Source organism: Rhinoderma darwinii, chromosome 2 (assembly GCF_050947455.1).
Source record: "Rhinoderma darwinii isolate aRhiDar2 chromosome 2, aRhiDar2.hap1, whole genome shotgun sequence".
In the NCBI taxonomy this organism is placed as follows: domain Eukaryota; kingdom Metazoa; phylum Chordata; class Amphibia; order Anura; family Rhinodermatidae; genus Rhinoderma; species Rhinoderma darwinii.
In genome coordinates this window covers 236,781,112-236,801,949 of record NC_134688.1, presented here as the reverse complement: position 1 = coordinate 236,801,949, position 20,838 = coordinate 236,781,112, and the positions used below count along the sequence as shown (strand labels likewise).

Below are 20,838 nucleotides of genomic sequence, written 5' to 3'. Positions count from 1 at the left end.
GTGTGATCTTGGCCTAATGGTCCATTCACATTTTGCAGTTGACAATTAGATTTACTTTTACATTTCCCCAGAACTAAATCCTATACACATGGGCAAGTATGAACTAGGGAAGGCATAAACGCCACTGCTGGAGTGATCAATTGATCATACTGGTGAGCCGTTTTACTTGAGAATGTAGAAGTGTTGCGTTCTACCCTATGCAGGTACAGATGTTTTAGTGTGTCTTGAGTCTTCCCTCTGCCATAAGTGTAGATCACTTATTTTAAAAAAATAAAAGGAGTTGTCTTTGTGAGATAAGTCCCGAATTAATTAGAAATAAAATTCAAACATTTAAAAAAAAAAAAGAAGATTAAGTTATTTTATTTAAAAAAAACACACCAACAACACATGCTATTCATATCAATTCCCCACAGAAAAGGGACATCCTGCAGCTGCAACAAAGTCATAGCAGAAGACACATTCTCCAGGTAAATTTATTCAATTCCCTCTTGTTTATCCTTAATGGCAACCTAAAAAAAAAAAGAAGATATGGCAAAACATTAGTATTGGCATAAGACTTGTATAATATAATCTATTAAAGAGGACCTGTCACTAGGTCCTACAAACTGAGTTAGTGGTCTAACCTAATAGCCGCTGTGTCTGAGTCCAGCGGTGTTTGTCCTGTACTTGTGAGTCCCCTCGTTGCTGAGCTACAGACCCCTCTTTATTTAGCAACCAATATGGAAGTGACCCGCTGGCTAGCCAAGTGGGGTTGGCCGCTAGCGATTCTTAATGGGCAGGGCTACCACTGAGCCTATGACGCTGACCTCGTAGTCTCACGCGATGATGCTAGCTGAACACTGTCTTTAGGAAACAGCCTTACGCTGATAGGTCAGCATCAGCGGCTCAGTCGTAGCTCCGCCCATTAAGAATCTCTGGCGGCCAAACCCACTTGCCTAGCTAGCGAGTCATTTCCATATTGGATGCTAAATAAAGGAGGGGTCCATGGCTGAGCAACAGGGGGCGCACAAGTACAGAAAAAAAAAACGCACTAACTCAGTAGGTCCTCTTTAACCATTTGCAGACCGCCCATTGACTATAAACGTCCAGAACGTCCTGCAGATATGCAGTCTGCCGCTCTGTAGCGGCATTTAACTCCGTGATACAGCAGTCTCTAGACAGTTGTCATCATGGAGCCCTGCCCAGAGACCAATCAGTGAGGTCTGGGCATGTGATCATTGTGACAACCGTCACAATGATCACTATACTTTCCCTGTCGGCAGTGCTTCCCAATCCTCGCGGCACCTCCACCCCCCCTCGCGGTGATCCCTTGTCCCTCCCCCCCTAACACCCCCTCCCCCCCTCCTGTAACTTCTCCCTCTCCTGGCAGGCTGTCAGGAAGGGAGAACAGTGTATATAATAAGATAAATATATTTCTGTCGGTGTAATTATCTGTCTATGTAATATCTAGCTGATATCCATCTCATATCTTCTGTATCGATCTAATCTATCTATCTATCTCATATACATAGTATAGTTTCAGGGTCAATGCACACGATGTGTATTATGTGCGGTTTGGCCACGCATATTTGCGAGCGGCAAAACCGCAGAATAATACTGTACCAGCATAGACAATGAGATCCCTGTAATTCTGCAGAAATATGCAGCAAAACCCACAGAATGGAAACGTCGCGATTTACGCAGCAAAACGTAAAAAATTCATTATAAGCTCAGCCTTATGCCCAGCGTGTATGAAATGCACACATATTTGGTATTGTCAAAGTCGGCAGAAGTTGCCAAATATGTATTGAGGGGTGTTTACCGAGTCGCATGTTCCAGATGTAAAAGAAAAAAAAAAATTACATAATCACATTTTTTTTTTTTTTATTTCCCTTTTTTCCTTTACATTTTTTAAAAAGTAAAATATATCTATTATTTTTTTATACAATATGGAAGACAAACACGTTCTGAGAAAAACAAGACCAAATACATGTAGGTTGGAGGAGTAATAGAAGAACAATTTGCTTTTAAATCGGCACATGGCTAAAACTTGAAAATGGGCCGGTCAGGAAGGGGTGTAAAGCCTCTGCTCAGGTAGTGGTTGAGACCAACATACGACTAGGTTCCCATTTGCTGTTTTTCTTTGTAGTTCCATTCACACACTGCAGCACATTCCAATCTTGGCTCTGGCATTGGACGTACGGACCGAGCTTGGCTCTATGTGCGGAGCTTGGTTCCGGTGCTGTACATACGTGCGGAGCTTGGTTCGGGCACTGTACATGTGTGCTGAGCTTGGTTCGGGCACTGTACATGTGTGCTGAGCTTGGTTCGGGCACTGTACATGTGTGCTGAGCTTGGTTCGGGCACTGTACATGTGTGCTGAGCTTGGTTCAGGCACTGTACATGTGTGCTGAGCTTGGTTCGGGCGCTGTATTTATGTACTGAGTTGGTTCTGGCACAGTATCTGTGCATTAGCTGGGAAATTTGCTGCGGCTTACGGAGCATGACGCACTGTACTCCACCCTTACAGTGCACAGCCTAAATAAATGGTCTTTGCACGCTTAGGATATTGAATGTGCACATATGGGTCAATACATAATGTGTACGTTTAATATGAGTGTGGGTGGGTAGGTAGGTAAATATGCTCATATAATTATATACATAGTGTGGAAATCCAGTTAAACATTCTGGACAGCGAGTTTCTTTATTTAGAGTTCACTTTAATATAGGGTGCATTTGTAATATTGTAATCCTTTTATTTGATTATTAGAATCACTTTCCATAGTGCGATACACCATGAACCCCCTACCACAGGAGCGTATGTCTTTGTCGGTAAAACAGAGACCCTGTTAAAAATTTAAATCCCACCCCTGTTTGAGGATTCCAGGGACTCCTAGCGAGGGCACATTTCCATGTTAATTTTATATACGTACAGTTACGTGATGGTAACTGTTTTAACGCATTTCCACGTAACTACGTGAAGGAGATGGAGCTAGCTCAGGAGCTGAGCCAGCGCCATCACCGCCGTTTGCCAGCAGTATTTTACAGCTGGCACCCTGAGGTATCGGCCAGGACCGGAGCTAGCCTCCGCTCTGGCCGATTAACACCTCAGATGCTGCGTTCAATACAGATCGCAGTATGTGAGGAGTTTTTAGCCACCAGCACCCCAGCAACATTATCGCTGGATTGCCGGTGGCTGCAAAGGCGATCGGAGGCCCAATACTTACCTCCCGGTCTGCCATCAACGGAAGCCTCCCATGCCCCGCTTGGCGGCGGGGCATAAAAAAGGCTTCCGGTACCATCGGCAAGATGGTGCCGGCTCAGCTTCCAACTCAGAAGCTGAGCCGGCGTCATCAGCAGTGGGTGTCCACTGTATGTTACAATGGACACCCCGCTGTATCGGCAGGAACCGGAGCTAGCTCCGATTCCTGCCATTAACCCCTTAGATGCAGCGATCCATTGCGATTGCTACATCTTAGCGGTTTGTAGCAAATCGGCAGCCTGCCATGCGATGGCAAGGCTGCCAACTGCTACTATGGCAACAGAAGGCCTAACAATGGCCTCCTGTCTGCCATTATGGAAGCAGATTAGGCCCGCCTGGAGGCGGAGAGTGATCGGATTGCTGTCAGTGAACGGACCGTTCCAATACATTGCACTACATAGGTAGTGCAATGTATTAGAACATCAAACAAACAGTTGGATCTTCAAGTCCCCTAAAGGGACTAAAGAAAAGTGTAAAAAAAAAATTGCAAAAAATACAATAAAAGTTTCAAATAATAAAATAAAACACAATCGCCCCCTTTTTCCCTTCTCAAGTCATTTATTATTAAAAAAAATAATAATAAACCATACATATTTGGTATCGCTGCGACGGTAACGACCTGAACGCTAAAAATTATTATGTTATTTATCCGACGCAGTGAACGCTTTAAAAAAAACAACTAAAAAAATACTGCCATAATTGACGTTTTTTTGGTCACTTTGTCTTATCGAATTGTACTGACCCACAGAAAAACATTAACATGTAGTTTATAACGCATGGTGAACACTGTATAAAAAAAAACTAAAAAAAGATGCCAGAATTGCTGTTTTTTTGTCACCTTGCCTCCCAAAAAATAGGATAAAAAGTGATCAAAAAGTCGCATGTACCCCAGAATGGTACCAATAATAACTACAGCTCGTCCCGCAAAAAAACAGCCCTCATCCCACTATGTCTATGAAAAAATAAAATTAGTTAAGGCTCCTATACATCACGAAAGAAAAATATCCAGTTGTGCAGCCCGAGGGGAACATTTCTTCTGTTTCAAGAGGCAAATTATCAAGGCCCTAAAATTAAGGAACCAGGAAGGGGAGGGCCCAAACATATCTGCTGGAAGCGAGGGCGCCCGTATTATACCAGGACAACACTTTCCCAGCAAAATTCAGCAAACTGCAAAGGTGCGGAGTGTGGACCAAAAGGGGGATAAGAAGGAAGGACATTTATCAGTGCGACACCGGCCTGTGCAGAAAGGATTGTGTCACAGCGTAACACACATCTATGGATTATTTTTTTTACCTTATTATACCACCTGACTATGCCCCTTATATACTCTGCCCAGCTCACATATGCCCCACATTATAAACGGAAACACCAGTAATACTCAAACAAAAACTATTACCAAGCAAAATCCACGCTCCAAAAGCCAAATGGCGCTCCCTCCGCTCTGAACCCTACAGTGTGCCCAAACAGCAGTTTACTTCCACATATATGGCATTGCCATACCCGGGAGAACCCCTTTAACAATTTTTGGTGTGTGTGTCTCCAGTGGCACAAGCTGGGCACAACATATTTGCCACTGAATTGGCATATCTAGGGAAAAATTTTAATTTTTACTTTGCACATTCCGCAGCGCAATAATTTTTGGAAAAGACCCGTGTGGTGAAAATGCTCACTACACCTCTTAATAAATATGCCTTGAGGGGTGCAGTTTCCAAAATGGGGTCACTTCTCAGGGATTTCTTTTATTATTTCACATCAGCGCCTCTGTAATTGTGTAAATCGCCAAATTATGCTCAATTTTACATGGTACGCTCTATCCTGAGCCTGGTCGAATGTCCAGGCAAAAGATTAGGGCCACATGTAGGGTGATTCTAAAACCGGGAAACACAGCATAATAATTAGAGAGCGGTCTTGTTATAGTGGCACAAGCTGGGCACCACATATTGGCATATCTAAGGAAAAAAATCCCATTTTCACTCTGCAACATCGAGTGCACACTAATTTCTGTCAAACACCTGCGGGGTTAACATGCGCACTACACCCCTACGTAAATATCTTGAGGGGTATTGTTTCCAAAATGGGGTCACTTCTGGGGAGTTTCCACTGTTTTGGTCCCACAGGGACTTTACAAATGCGACATAGCGCCCAGAAACCAATCCAGCAATATCTGTACTCCAAAAGCCAAATGGCGCTCCTTCCCTTCTGAGCCCTATTCTGTGCCCAAACAGCAGTTTATGACCACATGTGGGGTATTGCTCTACTCTGGAGAAATTGTTTTACAATGTTGGGGGTTCTTTTTTTCCTTTATTTGTTGAGAAAATGAAAAATTTAGCTAAAACTACATCTTGATTTTTTTTTATTTTCACTGCCAAATTCTAATAAAATCTATGAAACACCTGTGGGGTCAAAATGCTCACTGCACCACTAGATGGATTCTTCAAGGGTGTAGTTTCCTAAATGGAGTCACTTTTTTGGCGTTTTCACTGTTTTGGTCCCTCAGGGGCTTTGCAAATGTGACATGGCTGCCACAAACCATTCCTGCTCCAAAAACCAAATAGCGCTCTTTCCCTTCTAAGCCCTGCCGTGTGTCCAAACAGACGTTTATGACCATATGTGGGGTATTGTTTTACTCGGGAGAAATTACTTTACAAATGTTGTTGTGCTTTTTCTCCTTTAGTCCTTGGGGAAATTAGAAAAAATTAGCTAAACCTACATAATCTTTGAAAGAATGTCGATTAAAACTGCGTGGTCAAAATGCTCACTATACCCCTAGATAATTTCTTCAAGGGGTGTAGTTTCCAAAATGGGGTCACTTTTGGTGGCTTTCCACAGCAAGAGCCCTTCAAACCGGACATGGTGCCTAAAATATTTTCTAATAAAAAGGAGGCCCCAAAATCCTCTAGGTGCTCCTTTGTTTCTGAGGCCGGTGCTTCAGTACATTACCACACTAGGACCACATGTGGGATATTTCTAAAAACTGCAGAATCTGGGCAATAGATATTGAGTTGCATTTCTCTGGTAAAACTTTGTGTTACCAAAAAAAATAAAAAAAAAACAAAATGGATTAAAAATTTATTTCTGCAAAAAAAAATAATTTTATTTGAACATTTCACCTCTACTTTGCTTTAACTGAACTGGCCCCTGTAAAAATATAGAAATTGCAGCTAAAGTTCTAAGCCTTGTAACGTCCTGGAAAAATAAAAGGATGTACAAAAAACTATGCCAATCCAAAGTAGACATATGGGGGATGTTAACTAGCAACAATTTTGTGTGGTATAACGGTCTTACAAGCAGATACATTTAAATTCAGAAAAATGCAAATTTTTGCAATTTCACAAAATTTTGGTGTTTTTCACCCAAAAAAATTGAATTTATCGACGAATGTTTTACACTAACATAAAGTACAATATGTCACGAGAAAACAATCTCAGAATCGCTTTCATAGGTAAAAGCATTCTGGAGTTATTACCACATAAAGTGGCAGGCCAGATTTGAAAAAATGGGTCTGGTCCTGAAGGGCAAAATGAGCTTGGTCCTCAAGGGGTTAAATGCAATGCGGTTACACGTCTCTGGCAGATTGGCATATAATACATGCTCTAATATACCCATGAAAGCTGTAGTAACTTGGAGAAAACAACTAGAAGATTAAAGATAGGACCCTCACGTTTGTCTGATCTGCTGGTGTCCAAACATCGAAGTGAAAAAAGATGCTCCTCTAATCACATACACTTCCAAATTTTGGAGCGTCTACCAATACTTAGGCCCCATGCACACGACCGCAATAAACCTCCGTTTTTGCAGACCGCAAAAACGGACCCATTCACTTCCATTGAATGCGGGCACCTTTCCGTATTGCTACGGATGGGTGTCCGTGGCGTAGAAAGGTTACGAAAATTATGGAACATGTCCGTTCTTTTGCATTTTGCGGGCCGTGCTCCCATTCTTTGTATGGGAGCACGGCCAGAAAATGCGGGTGGCAGTCGGCGGCCGACCGTTCCTGCAATCGCTGGCCGTGATTACGGGAACGGCCGTGTGCATGGGGCCTAAGACATAGGTTTGGATTGTGCTGAAGCAAAAACCTATATACTGGACTATAGTTACTATGTATTCTGTAGTCAGCCTCTGTGTGTCAATTTAGGATGGTTTGCTAAATGTGTATGATAAGCTAAAAGTGGTTGACTTATCAAAACAACCCCTGTCCATGCCCTATTACATCATATGGACATCAAAGAGGTAGGTCCCTTTGCTTGTGCCAAAACGGAGACCCGGTGCGTCCATGAAATACATGGTCGGACATTCATTTAAAATGGTCATGGCTTCTGTAAAAAAGAGAACTATGAAACCAGTGTGAACAACAGTAAGAAGTCTTTTATATGTGCATTTAATATCTACTGTAAACCGTTTAGCTATAGATTATGCTGAATGGATGGAGACAAAACGACTATGTGCATACTATATACCTAGGAGTTCTGTACATATATACATACACATATCGATCTATAACTTTACAATTATAATGCAATCTCAATTCTGTTTTTGAAAGCTCAGTAAAATTCAGTTCTACCAAATTCTAGGGGCAGCATTTTATACAGTGGGAATGGTTTTATGAGCACTAATGCGATGAATGATTTATAAGACAGAGCAAATAGCTAAAGACAGTTAAAGAGGCTCTGTCACCAGATTCTCTAACCCCTATCTCCTATTGCATGTGATCGGCGCTGCAATGTAGATAACAGTAACGTGTTTTTTTGTTTGTTTTTTTTAAAACGTTCATTTTTGGCCAAGTTATGAGCTATTTTATATGTATGCAAATGAGCTTTGAAATGGACAACTGGGCGTTTTTTTTTCGTTATATCCAACTGGGCGTGTATTGTGTTTTTAACTGGGCGTGTTTACGTGTATGATGCTGACCAGTCAGCATCATACACTCCTCTCCATTCATTTACACAGCAGCACAGCGTTCTTACTAGAACGATGTGCAGCCACATACAAAAAGTGTCCTAATAATGAATACACATGACCATCCAGCCTGGACGTCATGTGTACTCAGAATCCTGACACTTCTGACTCTTTTCTGTCAGATTGCAGCAAGCCGCGCGTAATCCGTTGCTGGAAATCTCAGAGAAAAGATTCAGAAGTGTCAGGATTCTCAATACACATGACGTCCAGGCTGGATGGTCATGTGTATTCATTATCAGGACACTTGATTAACGTTAATCTAGTGTCCTGATAATGAATACACATGACCATCCAGCCTGGACGTCATGTGTATTGAGAATCCTGACACTTCTGACTCGCAAGGGAAACGAAATCTTGTTTAGCTCCGTAATCTCGCGAGATTTCGTTTCTCTTGCTGCCATCTCACAGAAAAGATTCAGAAGTGTCACAATTCTGAATACACATGACGTCCAGGCTGGAGGTCATGTGTATTCATTATCAGGACACTTGTGTATCTGGCTGCACATCGTTCTAGTAAGAACGCTGTGCTGCTTGTAAATTAATGGAGATGAGTGTATGACGCTGACTGGTCACGGATTGGTCAGCGTCATCCACATAAACACGCCCAGTTAAAAACACAATACACGCCCAGTTGGACATACGAAATAAAAACGCCCAGTTGTCCATTTCAAAGCTCATTTGCATATATATAAAATAGCTCATAACTTGGCCAAAAATGAACGTTTTAAAAAAAACAAAAAACACGTTACTGTTATCTACATTGCAGCGCTGATCACATGCAATAGGAGATAGGGGTTAGAGAATCTGGTGACAGAGCCTCTTTAAGGATTACTGGGATACCCAATATTTACCCAGCTTAGTACATACCCTAAATCTTTCCTCCAACAAGGACAGCTCACTGATCAAGTCTGTAATAGCATTGGTAAATGCCTCCTGCGGACTGTATTCTGGGGTTGTCTGGACTCTTATAATAATTTTATGTTCCAGGGGATGGGGTACTTTGTATCCGGCAAAGAGCACCTGAGGGTCCTTTAACAGCTGCCTGCAAAATAGACAGAATATCACATACGTTCTGCAGAAATAAATTATATGATACGCGAGAACATTACACAGTGAAACCTCTTTTCGATAACCATCCAAAATGAATGTAAAAAATGACCTTCGAGGGTTTGTCCACTTACAATATAAAAAAAGATAAGGGAATAGAAAATCCATCACAGGAAAATCTGGTCTATATCAGGGGTGGTCTTTTCAAAGGGGTGGTATTTGGAGAGGTTTTACTTTGCCACCTAGAACTATTTTGCATACTGCCCTAAAGACTCCGTACCAGCTGAACCTCCACAAGGAGAATCAGTACCTTCCGAGAGCCAGTACACATGGCATATCACACAGCCAATCAGAGCGCTATTCTGTACTGATGAGGAGCAATAACTCAAACAGTGCTGTCTACAGATGGGTGTGTCTGGTTTGGCTGATAACCCGAGTCATGCTTTTAGACTCCACCTATAGATGGCACTATAGAGACAGTTTTCTTCTTTCTGGATGAGTGCTATTTTCCATACTTTTTTGCAGGGAGCATTGCCCTAAAAATTAACTAACAGCTGAATCTAGGATAACTAGTACCTTCCAAGAACTAAAAAGCTGCAAATTATTTTTTTCTCCATTTGTTGCATCTTACTGATTCTGGTGGAATGAATCCTCAAATGGGAGCAGTGTGAATAGTGTCCAGCAGCAACAGACGTTCATGAGCTAGATTCCCCAGTAGAACCTACAATCTTTGTCTCAGCGCTTGTACGGGGCAATGTGAAGAAGCACCCACCATGAAAAACCATCGTCCATGCATCAAGGAGACATGTCATTTTTGCTCACTTGGCTGCATATACATTGCAAGTACTGTACGCTTGATCCTGGGTTCTGCACCACAGGCGGTTTTTTTATGCTTTGCCGCTTTTTTGCCGCTTTTTTACCTCATCAACTAGCAAAGGAAAATACAGCGAGCGTTTTTTGCCAAAAACGCATCAAAAAACTTGATTTTCCGTCACCCGTTGATTTCAATGGGGTTTTTGAGGCGGAAAACGAATCAAGATAGGGCAAGTCACTTCTTTTTCCTGCAAGCGTTTTGTTTGCGGAAAAAAAAAAAAAAAAAAAAAAAAAACACCTCCACCAACCGTTGAAATCAATGGGAGGCAATTTCGGACAGTTTTTGCCACGGTTTCCGCGTCAAAAAAACTGTGTGAACATAACCTTATTGCCCCAGGAAGAAAGAGCCACTGCCAGAGGTCTTGGAGTTACAGGCCTAAAGCTTGAGGCTGCACCACTGAGCCTGATGACATTTGCCATTGTGATTTCGGTTAGATGGAGTGTTAGAATATGTAGGAGGTGTAGGATTTGGTGATTTGGATCTACACAAGTTCTCCCTGACAATTCTGCTCCTGACCAGAACAAAACGTGTCATCAGAATCGCTCAGTCTTTGGTAACTTCAGGTGATCTTACAAATGATATTTAACATGTCAGTCCACATCGGGCGTGGGGAGATGCTTCTGAACGCCGGACAGTACAGTTGCCTTGGCAATCATACGACACCTGGAGAGTATCATCCAATTAATTAGAAGTGGGAGAGCACAACTGGACTAACACTTAAAAAGGAACCTGTCAGCAGTCGTGAGGCATCAAAACTGCTGACAAAGCTATATACGGGAGGCGGAGAGCATTGTAAACGGAGACCACTAGTGCCGTTACTCAGAGCAGTCGTGGGGCAGGCAGCTTACAGTGCCGGAGCACCTGAATATCAGTGCCCGCCTTAGTTGAACTTGCGATCGGCATGTCAGTGGACTTAAACCATTTTCTCGGATATGTTTCCAATTCCCCTTCCAATATAGCGCTGTCAGCAGCTTTGAGGTCTCGAATTCCCTTTAAAAAAAAATAAAAAATGACGTGTTTTTTTTTTGTAACTTACGATTTAATTATATTTCCTATTGTATGGTCTTCCTTGTTTATTGTAAACAGACAAGCATTTGGCACCTTTGTGTCCTTAGTAATTGTTATCCTACAGAGGGAAAGATAAAAATTAAACAGCGTTACAATTTACTGTCGTCTTGGGCTATCTAGATCTCATGCTTAGGGGGGATTCACACGAGCGTGTATTCGGTCCGTGCGGGCCGCGTGGTTTTCACGCGCCACGCACAGACCAATACAAGTCTATGGGGCAGTACAGACAGTCCGTGCTTTTTGCGCAGCGTTTGTCAGCTGCGCAAAAAGCGCGACATGCTCAATATCTCCGCGTATTTCGCGCATCACGCACCCATTTAAGTCAATGGGTGCGTGAAAACCACGCAGGTCGCACGGAAGCACTTCCGTGCGAACCGACTGAAACAGCACACCAGCTGTCAAAAGGATGAATGTAAACAGAAAAGCACCACGTGCTTTTCTGTTTCCAAACATCCAAATGGAGTGTCTTTGAGATGAGCGAACCCGGACAATCGAACCGAACTTCACCGGGTTCGGCCGAACACGGCAAAAAAATTTCCGGTACGCGACGTCAGGAGATAGTCACTGTCCAGGGTGCTGAAAGAGTTAAACTGTTTCAGCACCCTGGACAGTGACTTCCGATCCCAATATACATGAACCTGTAGAAAAAACCGAAGTTCTGACTTACCGATAACTCCAGGCTTCTTCCTCCAGTCTGACCTCCTAGGATGACAATTCAGTCCAAGTGACAGCTCCAGCCAATCACAGGCTGCAGCGGTCACATGGACTGCCGCGTCATCCAGGGAGGTGGGGCCCGATGTCAAGAGAGGCGCGTCACGAAGGCAACGGCCGGGAAGTTCTCGGTAAGTACGAACTTTTTTTTTTTTTTTTAACAGGTTTCTCGATATTGTGTTTGGCATTCACTGTCGAGGGTGCTGAAAGAGTTACTGACGATCAGTTAGCTCTTTCAGCACCTTGGACAGTGACGGGCGTAGACTAGCCTCATCTCTATGATGGCGGCTGCGCGAAAATCACGCAGCCGCGCATCATACACGGATGACACACGCAGCTGTAAAATGTTTTTTGCGCGCGCAAAAACGCAACGTTCGTCTGAATCTGCCCTTACAATCATATCATGGTAAAAATAAATAATATTAAAGATAGCGGTTTTCGATGATAAAAAATAGAAACCAATACACCACCGTATCTAGTGATCTATTAGACACAAAGTTGCATGCACACAAAAAAAAAAAAAAAAAGCAAATACAGTCAAGTTTCAGGCGGATATACGGATATTTGCTGTTGACATGGCCATCTGGCTTTGCCAAGGTTCCCACAAGCTCAACTTCCACCTCACGCTTGTTGTCAGTGAATAGACGTCCATGTGCCAATAACCTGTCCTGACACCGTCCTGCTCACAGTTGAGAGTTTGCTATAATAGTATCCAGTCTAGGTAATGAGAGCGGGACTCTACAAACCCAAGCTGTTTATTTTAGTCTAGACTGGCAACATGTGTAGCCATAATGGCCAATTCCTTACTCCTGTGCGTTCAAGAGCCTGCAACAAACCTGAACCTAAGCCAGGAGACAGAGCAGAGACTATGATAGAGCTCCGCTATCCGTGCTACATTTGGTAAATCTCCGGTTACTAACTTTTTTTCGCCCTCAAACAGTAAGAACGACTCAAAGGCAGGTGGCGCGTTCATCTTGGTGCAGAGCGGCCACTTATCTCCCCGATAGCAGCTTGCACACAATCAGGCACCACTCGTACAGCACAGTGAAGACTTCACTACGCTGCCTGGCATACGTCACTGTCGCGCCTAAGCCTCACTTCCGGCTATACCCAACGTGTCTCCAGTATCTAGCGCATTGCTCACCCTTAGCAGCCATTTTTATGAAGCCCATCACGTTATAATGCAATAAAAAGACTCTTCCAAAATGCCTCCTATCACAGAGACAAACATATTAAGAAGTTTGTTATAGATGCAAAAAAAACATTTCTTTCGCTAGTCGGCAAGTGAAAACATCAGAGCTCCAATCGCATTATTGATTTTATTACTATTATTATAATAATAATAATAATTATTATTATTATATAGAAATAGAAAAATGAATCAGTAGTTCATAAAGGAAACGCATAAATGTACACGTAGTGTAAACGGCGGAATTATAACGCGCAGTTTTATTTTCATGCTTTACCCGTCTCAAAGATGGCCTCCAAGGTGCTTCCGCTTTCTCGCACGGGCGGTCACGTGACTAGAGGCTGCAGCGCTCTGTTGTGTTGCCCTTCGTCTGATTGGCTGCTGGCTTGAGGGGTTCTGAGCGAAAGCGCTGCGCAAGGGACTTATCTGGTGTCGATAGCGCGGCACTTACAAGACTGCGTCATACTATGTCGTGTCTGGTGGAGGCAGCAAGTGACGCTGTGGAGGATTCGGGAAGGCTGGACGGCTCCGAACAGGTAATGGCAGGGGGACGGGGACCCAGTAGATAGGACATAGTGTGGTGACTGCGGACACACGAGGAAGAGCGCACCGTATACACACCTGTCACGTCGTCCTGTGCTGCGGTCTTCCCGGGCTCCAGTCCAGTCCCTCCATTTACTTCACATGGTTCTGGAAGACGACTTACGCTGGGACAGTCATGCGCTTCCATCTACTTTCCTTGCAGTGTTCCCCTTTAAGCAGGTGGTTTTGACAGAGCGGTGGAGTGAAACCATAATCCAGCAGGTTTATGACCAATACTTACAGTAGTCCAACATCTAGTGTTGGTTGTAGCAATAATTTATTTTTTTTCGGGCTAATTCGAGCAGTCATGAGCCCTCGTAATGTAACCGATAAGTCCGCAATACCAAAACGATCGAGCGAGATCAGACAGAATTATTTTCTGGAGAACTTAGTGGATATGTTGTAAAGTTTTGACTGATCGATATTATGACAGGTTGACAATCTGATGTGTCGTAAACAATTCACTGTGTCATAGATGCTCAACGGATGTCGCTCTGGGCGAAACGTCTCTACCACGAGCCGTTATTGGGTTTGATGACCCGCTGGACGTCACGTTCACAGTAGTGTGGTTATAACGTTTATGAATTTTATATTTTAGGAAAATAGGTTCCTATTTTTAAAACAAACTTGAACAAAATCTCTTATGCCTGTGGCCGGCTTCTAATAATAAATAGTCAAGACCAGTGAAATGTTACTAAAACCTGGCGATACTTGGAAATCCAGGAAGGCCTGTCATTCACCTGAATAACCCTCTGTGTCCTGGGCGGTAAGATATGGGATGCTGTTTGGTTGGGCGCTCACGCTGTAGAGGGGCATTAGCTGTCCCTATGACATGGAGGGCACACTGCGGTCACCGATGGCTGTTCTTTCCCTGCAGGGTCAAAAAAAAATGTAGACGACCCCTTTTAAACCGAAACCAGCCTAAGGGTATGTTCACACTGCCTGTTTTCAGCCGTTTTTTGGGCTGTAAACTCTGAAAAACCGCTGAAAATACGCGGGCTGAACGCCTCCAAACATCTGCCCATTGATTTTGTTTCTAAAAACGGCGAGTAAAAAAAGCCCTGTAAAAAAGTGCATGTCACTTCTTGAGCCATTTATCATTAAGTCAATGGAAAAACCGCTCCAAAAACGGCTGAAAATCCGAGGCTGTTTTGCCTTGAACACAGCTCCATGTTTTACAGCCGTTTTTAGTTTAGCGTGTGAACATACCGTAACAATCATTGATCACTGCATGTCCTTCTCTAACGCCCCTCTAAACTGTATCTGACCAGACATTTACCCTGTAGCGACCACCACTGGGCAAATGTAGTATTATATGGGGGCCATCAGAGTAAATGGGCGACCATGTAATGCATGGACAGGCCGGATCCTCCAAAGTAGGCATTCCTCTTACAGAGTGGCTCTTGGAGGGGGGTCCCTCCTCAGGAAACAACCCCTTAAATAGAGCTTTACAGTGGGAAGACCCCATTAGGATGATATCATGTGATGTATTTGTTTGCAGGATACTTGGTGCATATTCCACACTGTAAGTCTTCAACAGTTTACAGTACAATGCATGTGGGTGGTGTTTTCAAAATCAAAATTTAGGCTTCCCACACACACGAGCGTGTTTGGTCCGTAATATTAGGTCCGTGTGTCGGCTGCATTTCCCGGACCGAACACACTGCAGGGAGCCGGGCTCCTAGCATCATAGTTATGTACGACGCTAAGAGTCCCTGCCTCGCTGCGGGACAACTGTCCCGTACTGTAATCATGTTTTCAGTACAGGACAGTAGTTCCACAGGGAGGCAGTAACACCTAGCGTCATACGTAACTATGATAGTGCAGGGAGCCGGGCTCCTTTGTTCGGTCCGGGAAATGTGGCCGACACACGGACCGTATATTACGGACCAAACACGCTTGTGTGAATTAGGTCTTATGTGTTTCAAGAGAAAAAATCTGTGCAGAATTCAGGGCATGTTGTGGATTTTCAACTTGGATTTCACCCTTTGAAATACAAAGTGTGAAATCCGCAGCAAATCCGTATGTAACACGTGGATTTGCTGCCAGAGCCACTACAGAAAATTCTGGAACATGTAAATTCACCATTGAACAGCTCCAACCTTGTGTGATCTAGGGAGTATTCGTTCATTTTTAGGTTTTTAGTACTTAGGTCTAGTTCACACTTTGCGTTCTCATGCAGGTTTCTTCTTTTTTCTTAAAACGTAGTGAATGCTAAAGGGAAGTGAAGTATAAGTGACCGTTTATATTTTTCTTTTAGATCCATTCCTAGATTTGGATAAAAAAAGAAACCTACATCAAAACACTACGGGCTCGTCCACACGCTGGGGAATTGCTGCGTTTTTTCCGTCTGGAATTACGGACGGAAAAAACGTAGCAGAGTAAAAAATCTCATCCACACGCTGCGTAAAAATCACGACCCGAAATTGACCTTCGGTATGTAAATTTTCAGACCACAGCATGTCAATTCCTGCTGCGGAAAGTGGACTGAATTGCTGCGTTTTTCAGAGGCGATGTCTCTTTACATTTAGAAAAACGCCGCAAAATACGCTCCATTTTCTGCCGTAAAAAACGCAAGTGTGCAACTTTCAACGGATTTCCTTCAGCAATTCCGTTGTGTGTGGACAAACCCTAAGTGTGAATTAGACCTTCACGCTGAGTGCCATATTGGGGTGCAGTCACACGTGGCATTATTTTCCGTAGCAGAAAAATCTGCTGCGTTTAATTTCTACCATGTAATCCTATGGGTGGAAGCAAAAATCTAAAATACCTATATGGTTTACATTTCCGTGTGGAGTTTTGCTGCTGCAGAAATACTTTACGCAGGGTTTTCTGTATGTGTTGCAGATTTTGGAAGCAGACAAATTTGCCACAAAAGCCTCAATAGTAATTATGCTGCAAAATTAGTGTTGCATGTTTTGTGGCGTATTTTTACACCAGGTGTGACTGCACCCTTATTGATCCATCTATTACATACCATGTTACGGAAGTATTCCTACTGTTTCTAGGGGAGAATATGGTGGCACACGGGACTACATGTGCTGCTGTACAGGGTCCCTATATTTAGGGAATTGTATTAAAATAATTCCCTTTACAAATGGGTGCATTCTGATAAGCCCACAGGGCTGCAGTCCATTCAGATTCCTCACCATTTGTCTGTCAGCAGAATAGGCACTGCCTGCACAACCGGTGTGCTGACAGGGAAGCAGTGGGGAATTTGTAATTCCGCATTACTTCCCTGCTGTAATGCGGCCTCCTGAAAAGGAGCCGAGTAGCGGAAATGCGCAGTCTATTATCAGGCACAGGTCGTTTATTGACACTATGGCCCACACTTATCAATATATTAGCACTTTTGTTTTTGGTGCGTTTTACTCCAAAATGGTGTATTTTCCAGTGGGGGACGTATTTATTAACCATTTTGCCACTTTTAATAAGTGTGGGTCAATGTTTGCAGCACTATAGCCAGAGTACACACTGCTGTAAAGGATGACTTGTGAAGGGTGACCATAGGTACTTGCCGCTGCCCTGTTCTATTACAGGATTCGTACACTTTATAGAGTGGGATTCAGATAGACATCTATTATGAAGCGTAGCTGCTTTATATGGAATTCCCTAGTATTTAAGTGAAGATTCGCTAAAGGTAAACTTATTTGTTACATTGAATAATGGGTTAATCTTGGTGCCATTTCCTGGCTCCTTCAAATTGTGATAATGGGACCAGAGGACTTAGAAAAGTCCTTACGAGCTGTGAATATGCGGATGACGTGCCATGGTCTGCAACCTAGGAGACTAGAGGGGGTTTTACACAGGACGATTATCGGGCAGACGAGCATTCATAGAACGCTCATTGCCGATAATTGCCCTGTATAAACCGGGGAACAATCAGCAGAGGAACGAGCAAACTCGATCATCTGCTGGTCGTATCATTTAAAAAAAGTTAAATATCGTTGTCGGCAGCACATCTCCCTGTGTAAACAAGGAAACGCGCTGCCGACATTATAACGTATGTGGACGAGATATCGGAGTAACGACCGCTTGACCCCATCCATAGCTTCGTGTGACAGGAGCAAACGAGCGTCGATCAACGATGTCTAGTTGATTGGCGCTCACTGCATCGGCTGAGTGTTGGCTGGTGTAAAAGCACAGTGATCACACATCATAGTTTCTGAGGTTAATATATTATGAGGATGCGTGTTTTTGTATATGATGAGGTCATGTATCTACCATAACAACAAGCCCTCTACCACAGATAATAGTACACTATATAAACATTATTGGGTAAATTCACTTTGTATGTAAACCCAGTCTTAAAATGCTTCAATGGTAGGCCAGGCTGCAGAGAATTGAAACACCTGAAATACTCCATCAGTAGCATTCTAAGGGTAAAGCCACATGGAGCGACACACCCAGCCACGATGCGGCTAACAACCGCGCCGGCACAACTATCAAATAGCCTGTTAATGGCCGTGCGTTGTTTGGGGTAAAATGGCCCTTTACCTTAAAAATTGTGTGCCCATAAAGGGTGTATTCCATGTAGTTCTGAAAAATGTCCGCCTCTAAACATACCAAATGACAAAAGTGCGCTGTTTCTGGAGAAAAAAAAGCAGATCCTTTGTCCTGATCTCAGACAGCCCATTTTAAATACCCTTCAGTCACTAGAGCTGTTTGGCGTATTTTTTTTTGTTTTCATGGTAATGTTTTTGTCAGCAGTTGGACCTTTCTAGTACAGGTAGTTTTAGCGGCATCTTAATAGTGCAGGTGCTATATACAGCCCATGTCTTTTTCTAGTTATATACAGAGCCTTGCGAAAGGATTCACCCCTTGGTGTTTTTCCTGTTTTGTTGCATTACAATCTGGAATTAAAATGGATTTTCTATTTGATTTTAGCTAATGGACCTAAAAAAAAGTCAAAATTGTAAAAGTGAAATGAAAAAAGAATACCATGTCTAAAAAAGCAAATAAAAACGGAGTTGTGAGTACATATGTATTCAAGATCTGGTCACACCAATGGCCTTCAGAAGTCACGTAATTACTTAAGATCCCCCTGTCCGTGTCATGATCTGTCACATGATGTCATTATTTATAGATCTGTTCTGAAACCCCCACTAAGCAAACAACATGAAGGCCAAGGAGCTCTCCAAACAGGTGAGAGAAAAAGTTGTGGAGAAGTAGGGTAGGGTTATGCAAAAAAAAAAAAAAACCGCATGTGGCAGACTCTCCAAACACATGGTAGAAGGTTCTCTAGACAGACGAGACTAAAAATTCACTTTTTGGCCATCATGGGAAACTCTTCGTGTGGTGCAAACTCAACACTTCCCACAGAAGTCATTCCTACAGAGAACCATGGTGTTGAGTTGCTTTTTATCGGCCGGAACTGGATCAATGGTCAGGATTGAAGGAAAGCTGGATGGCAGTAATTACAGAGAAATTCTTGCACCAAACCTTTTTCAGTCTGCCAGAGATCTGAGACTAGGATGGAGATTCACCTTCACAATGACGCTAAACATTCTGCTGAAGCTACACTGAAGTGGTTTAAGGGGAAACCTTTATATGTCTTGAAATGTCCCTGTGAAAGACCAGACGTCAAGCCAATAGAGAATCCGTGACGTGACTTGTAGACTGCTGTTCCTCAACGTAACCGAACGTGAAGGAGTTGGAGCAGTTTTGCCTGGAAGAATGGGCACATATCCAGTGTCTAGATGTGGTAAGCTAATAGACATACCGCAAGAGACATACATCTGTAATGGTGGCGCCACAAAGTTTTGACTTTCAGGGGGTGAATACTTAGACACATTGTATTTCTCTGTTTTTTTCATAGTAAAAACAAATATTTTGCACCTTCAAAGTGGTAGACATGTTGTGTAAATCAAATGGTACAATCCATTTTAATTACTGGTTATTTTGCAGAAAAACACCAAGGGGGTGAATACTTTCCGGACACTGTACATACAAGTTTCACATGATTTCCTCCTTATGAACAGTGACTGTTGGACGATAGTAGCTATCACAACTATCGTGCGGTTATAAGTCCGTGCGTAGCCCCAGGCCAACCAGTTTTCATGCGTTTAAAAATTGTTATAAATAAAGATCACTTTTTAGAGATTTGTGATAGTGTTTTTTTTACAGCAGCCACATCGATGCCATTTCAACCACACCAACTGCATCGTCTTAATGGATCCTTACTGTCGTGGGCACCACTTCTTCAGAGGTACCAGCAGGAAATAATAGCTGACGTGGAGTCCCATGTTTCACCTACCCCATACGTGTACAGCATGTAATGGGCAGGGCTGCACAAACCCTGGGGCACTTTACATTTTTTTTTTTTCTACCTTCCTCCATTATTTAGATATCGGTGCTTTTATATTTGGCGCCCAATATTTAAATAACCCCCTGAACAGTCAACCGGGCGTGTACTGGCAAGGGGGTGTGTTACTATGGCTGTGACTGTCCAATCAGATATGGACAGTGCCACAGCATGAGAGTGTGTGCGCGATTGCAGTCTTTTCACCCGAACAGGCAAGGGGGCGTGTCTCTGCTACAGACAGAGCCATGGAGTGGAGAGCGCGCACGCGCTCATCTCTTGCAAGAGATCAGTCTTGTATTGTCTGCCGAACTGGCAAGGGGGCGTGTCTCTGCTACGGACAGTGTAATCGCTCCCCAGCTCTTACACTGTCACACGTTTATGAACTCTTACTTGTATGGCGTGGACAGTAGCCATTTTTATGTATATGGATGGGAAGGACTTTGGAAACTTCCAGATGTGAGCAAGGCCTTATGTACGTCATTATTTTTACCGCTAATTGTTTATTTTCAACAACACTGCCTGTTGTCTGTGGCATGTAACATATTTCATGTTTGCGATAATCTTTTTGGGAATAGTTGTTGAAGGGATGACCTAACTAAAGTCCTCCACTAGTTGGATTACCTCAGATTATTCAAATTTGTTGTACCATCTGGCTATTGAAGATTACGTGGTATTTACTGCTCACGCCAATCTGTTGGTACTTCCAAGGGCAAACCTATTCCGCTTTGTTCCCTAGTGTCAATGTTTTTTTTTTTTTTTATATCCATCCTGGAAAGAATTGCAGTTTTGCTGTATGCATACGAGGATATTCATGCCAAGTTACTGTGAAGTGGTAACATTATCATGGGAGCAGAGGTTTCTGCAGC

The 20,838-nt window shown here is 43.1% G+C and overlaps 2 protein-coding genes across 4 annotated transcripts in view; one reads left to right on the top strand and one right to left on the bottom strand.

Moving 5' to 3' along the window:
* Positions 1-329: 329 nt before the first annotated feature.
* LOC142741008 (DNA-directed RNA polymerase II subunit RPB11-a) lies at positions 330-12,990 on the bottom strand. Its single transcript, XM_075850417.1, has 4 exons — positions 12,818-12,990; positions 11,155-11,244; positions 9,065-9,239; positions 330-509 (listed from the first exon to the last, which is right to left on the bottom strand). Exons 1-4 carry the CDS (start codon positions 12,868-12,870, stop codon positions 474-476), a joined length of 354 nt encoding a protein of 117 aa, XP_075706532.1. The 5' UTR covers positions 12,871-12,990; the 3' UTR covers positions 330-473.
* Positions 12,991-13,430: 440 nt separating this feature from the next.
* The window catches only part of TXLNG (taxilin gamma), a 43,355-nt gene continuing 35,947 nt past the window's right edge, over positions 13,431-20,838 (top strand). Inside the window, exons 1-2 of one of the 3 annotated variants that reach the window (XM_075850416.1) lie at positions 13,438-13,622; positions 19,795-19,876. Coding sequence is in view for 2 of the 3 variants with exons in the window: in XM_075850415.1 (XP_075706530.1) it covers positions 13,554-13,622 (69 nt within the window). In the remaining variant the exon portion in view is untranslated. Of the gene's footprint in view, positions 13,623-19,794; positions 19,877-20,838 lie in introns of all 3 variants that reach the window. The other 2 variants (XM_075850415.1, XM_075850414.1) reach the window with 2 other exon arrangements.

Coding starts and splice junctions, on each gene's coding strand:
- LOC142741008 (XM_075850417.1), bottom strand. CDS start 12,870: ATGAACGCGCCACCTGCCTTTGAGTCGTTCTTACTGTTTGAGGGCGAA. Junction 11,245..12,817: donor CTGTTTGAGGGCGAAAAAAA/GTTAGTAACCGG, acceptor TTCCCTCTGTAG/GATAACAATTACTAAGGACA. Junction 510..9,064: donor TGTTGGAGGAAAGATTTAGG/GTATGTACTAAG, acceptor TTTTTTTTTTAG/GTTGCCATTAAGGATAAACA.